Source organism: Daucus carota, chromosome 8 (assembly GCF_001625215.2).
Source record: "Daucus carota subsp. sativus chromosome 8, DH1 v3.0, whole genome shotgun sequence".
Classification (NCBI taxonomy): Eukaryota; Viridiplantae; Streptophyta; class Magnoliopsida; order Apiales; family Apiaceae; genus Daucus; species Daucus carota.
This window is the reverse complement of record NC_030388.2, coordinates 23,592,891-23,595,739: the sequence shown is the minus strand read 5'-3', so window position 1 is coordinate 23,595,739 and position 2,849 is coordinate 23,592,891. Positions and strand designations below refer to the sequence as shown.

At 37.5% G+C, this 2,849-nt stretch overlaps 1 protein-coding gene across 1 annotated transcript; it reads right to left on the bottom strand.

The window, feature by feature from the left end:
* Positions 1-594: 594 nt before the first annotated feature.
* On the bottom strand, positions 595-1,670 carry LOC108198394 (dehydration-responsive element-binding protein 2C). The gene has a single exon (XM_017366145.2). It carries the CDS (start codon positions 1,668-1,670, stop codon positions 711-713), a length of 960 nt encoding a protein of 319 aa, XP_017221634.1. The 3' UTR covers positions 595-710.
* Between the last annotated feature and the right edge of the window lie 1,179 nt (positions 1,671-2,849).

The following is a 2,849-nucleotide window of genomic DNA, read 5'->3' as shown; positions in this document are numbered from 1 at the left end:
GGCTTTTTATAGTATAATAATAATATAGATACATGAAAATTTAGTACATACTTCCGTTATTTAGCCAAACGTAATGATTACCTACAACTATAAGTAGTTATTTTATTAACGGAGTAATGATATTTTCATATTTCACCGTTTTGTGAGTTTTACTTTCAACATGCTATCTAAATATAGAATATCTTCCGTCAATTCTCTCCGGGATTAAGTAACATCAACATCCGAAAACTAAACATTTAAATCTTTATTTTAATGTTCACGCCTCTTGCCTCTTGTTTGGGGTGAGATAAGGATCTCCAAGCCCGAGATCAGACATAATGGAGGAGTGAGTATAATATTCGAGTCAATATGTCTATCCATCCGACTGATCCGAGTGAAGCAACTGAAGATGTTTCATTGACCATAGAAATACATAGGATATTAGAGACGGAGACATAGCAACACATGACTCTAGTCACACTCAAAGTTCTAACCTGGTGACAACTACTACATCATTTATAGCCGCAGCTATTTGACACTAGTTGGGCTAGCTCACAACCAAAACACACTAGTACTTCATTCCACCGTACCAAAGTCATTTAGCATATTACACTCATAACAAAGATTAAACAGACATCTAAAAGAAAGACAATCAAAGAGCCACTGATTCATTAGTAATTAGTAATTATCATCTCCGGCAGCATTTTGGTAGCTACAAGAACCGACGTACTTCAGCCCTCCATGTTGTAGTAGAACTCGAGCATCCCCATTTCATCCAAGGAATAATTCAGATCTTCTTGCCGGCCTGGTTTCAGAAAATCAAATTCGCTATTGCCATGGAGTAGTCCTGTGGCATCTGCATTATTGTTAATTAGCTGCTCAGATATTGCGGCAGGGTACACTACGTTTTCAACATTTGGCTCCATGTGACAAACTTCACTCCCCTGATTCTCTACAAAAGGTTTGGGGCCGGAGCCATCAGTATCTGTACTGGAATACAAGATATTCAATATATCCTCTATGTCCGACAAACTTAATTCTTGTTCTGGTTCTTCTTCTCCATTTCCGTCTTTGTTGCTTACTGCAAACTCCTTGGGTGCCTCTATCGCCATACCCTCGGCTGTCAAAAATGGCACACTACTGTCTACTATTACAAGATCGTCCCAGCCACCATATCCATCATATGAACCACCAAAGTCTGACCTCCCGTCTTGTGAGGCCGCATACATACTAGCAATTGAAGGCAATCCAATAGAAGATTGGTTCAATAAATTGTACCCCTCCACGTTATTAATTCGTGCAGAAGTTCCATACATAGCAAGGGCAGCTCTATCATAAGCTTCAGCCGCTTCTTCAGCAGTTTCATAGGTACCAAGCCAGATCCTCTTATTCCTGTTTGGTTCTCGAATCTCAGCCACCCATTTCCCCCAAGTCCTTTGTCGAACACCTCTATATCCGACGCATCCATTGTGCGGTCCTCCCTTACCTTTCATACAACCTTTCTTTGATCCTATGCCAGGGACTCTAGGTCCTCGAATACCCGCACCATATAAAGCATTCAGTTCATCATTGGAAGCCCTCCACTTAGCAATAGTCTCTGCGACATCCGTGCGCTTGAATCCGGACTTGTTCTCTTGCACAATGGAGTGATAATGAATATGAGAGCTAGAGCCTTCACCACTATAAGCCATCTCAAAGTTTCTGCAACTTCACATGAGTTTCAATTAATACAAAAACTACTCATAGATTGATACAAAATCTCTGGATTCTACTAACTAAAATATTGAAAGAGACCAGACCATTTACTCTGGCCTTTACTATACAGTGCCCTAACAATATCACATAGGAGTACAGATAATAAATACAAAAACACGCACCTTTCAGTTACCGAGGATTGTGTAACTTTGTGAATGGAATGAGACGAGATAGTGTAAGTTTTCTAACACTGAAATGGTTGAGGCTTCGTGGCTCTAGGTTGTACTTGAGGTATATATGGGCTGTTCATAAAATATGGACAAATTTGGAGGGGGAGCCACAGGAGTGACGTGTCTGTCAACTTACCCTAGACTCTCATGGGTTCTTGCATTTTCCCCAAGGCGGTCTATGTACCCTGCATCATTTCCTTCTCCTCCGAATTTGTTTCGGGCATAAAATGGAATACAATTCTTTTTTATAAAATGATATGCGTTAAATTTTGAATGAAATGAGTTATGTATTCATATAATAGTCAAATTAAAACATCTCATATCAATGATTTACACTCATTTCAATGATCATGTTATTTCATACTAATTTAGACCCATTAATACTTAAACTCAACACTCATTTGCATGTGGAAAATTGCAATTGGGTGATTGACGTATTACAAGGAGTCTCATTATTATTGGAGTGGATGAAGCTAGACTGCGACATATCATTTTGAAAAAATATTATATTTGGCATAATTTTTTGGAGTATACCTAATATTTTTCCATTTATAAAGGTGGCATTAGTAAATAATAATTAATACGATAACTTGTATAAAATTTATATTGGGTAAATAAGAGAACAAATTATATTATGAACTTTTCTTTTTCTACAATTAAGACAATAAAATGAAAAGAAATGAGTATACAAAAACTGATCGCAGCGCTACCATTCGAGTGCGCACACCCACGAGCTCACGTAGTAGTTGGTCCCGGAAGCATAATCACAAATATTGCTCCCTTCGGGAGTCGAACCTGTGTATTCGGAATTAAATATATACTTAACCAATTTATAATTGATTTAGTAAATAATGATATGAAATACTATATAACAAAGACAAAAAGAGAGTTTTTCATGACTAGTGATCCTCAAAATTCAATTTAGTTCAATATTAGTCTTGAAAA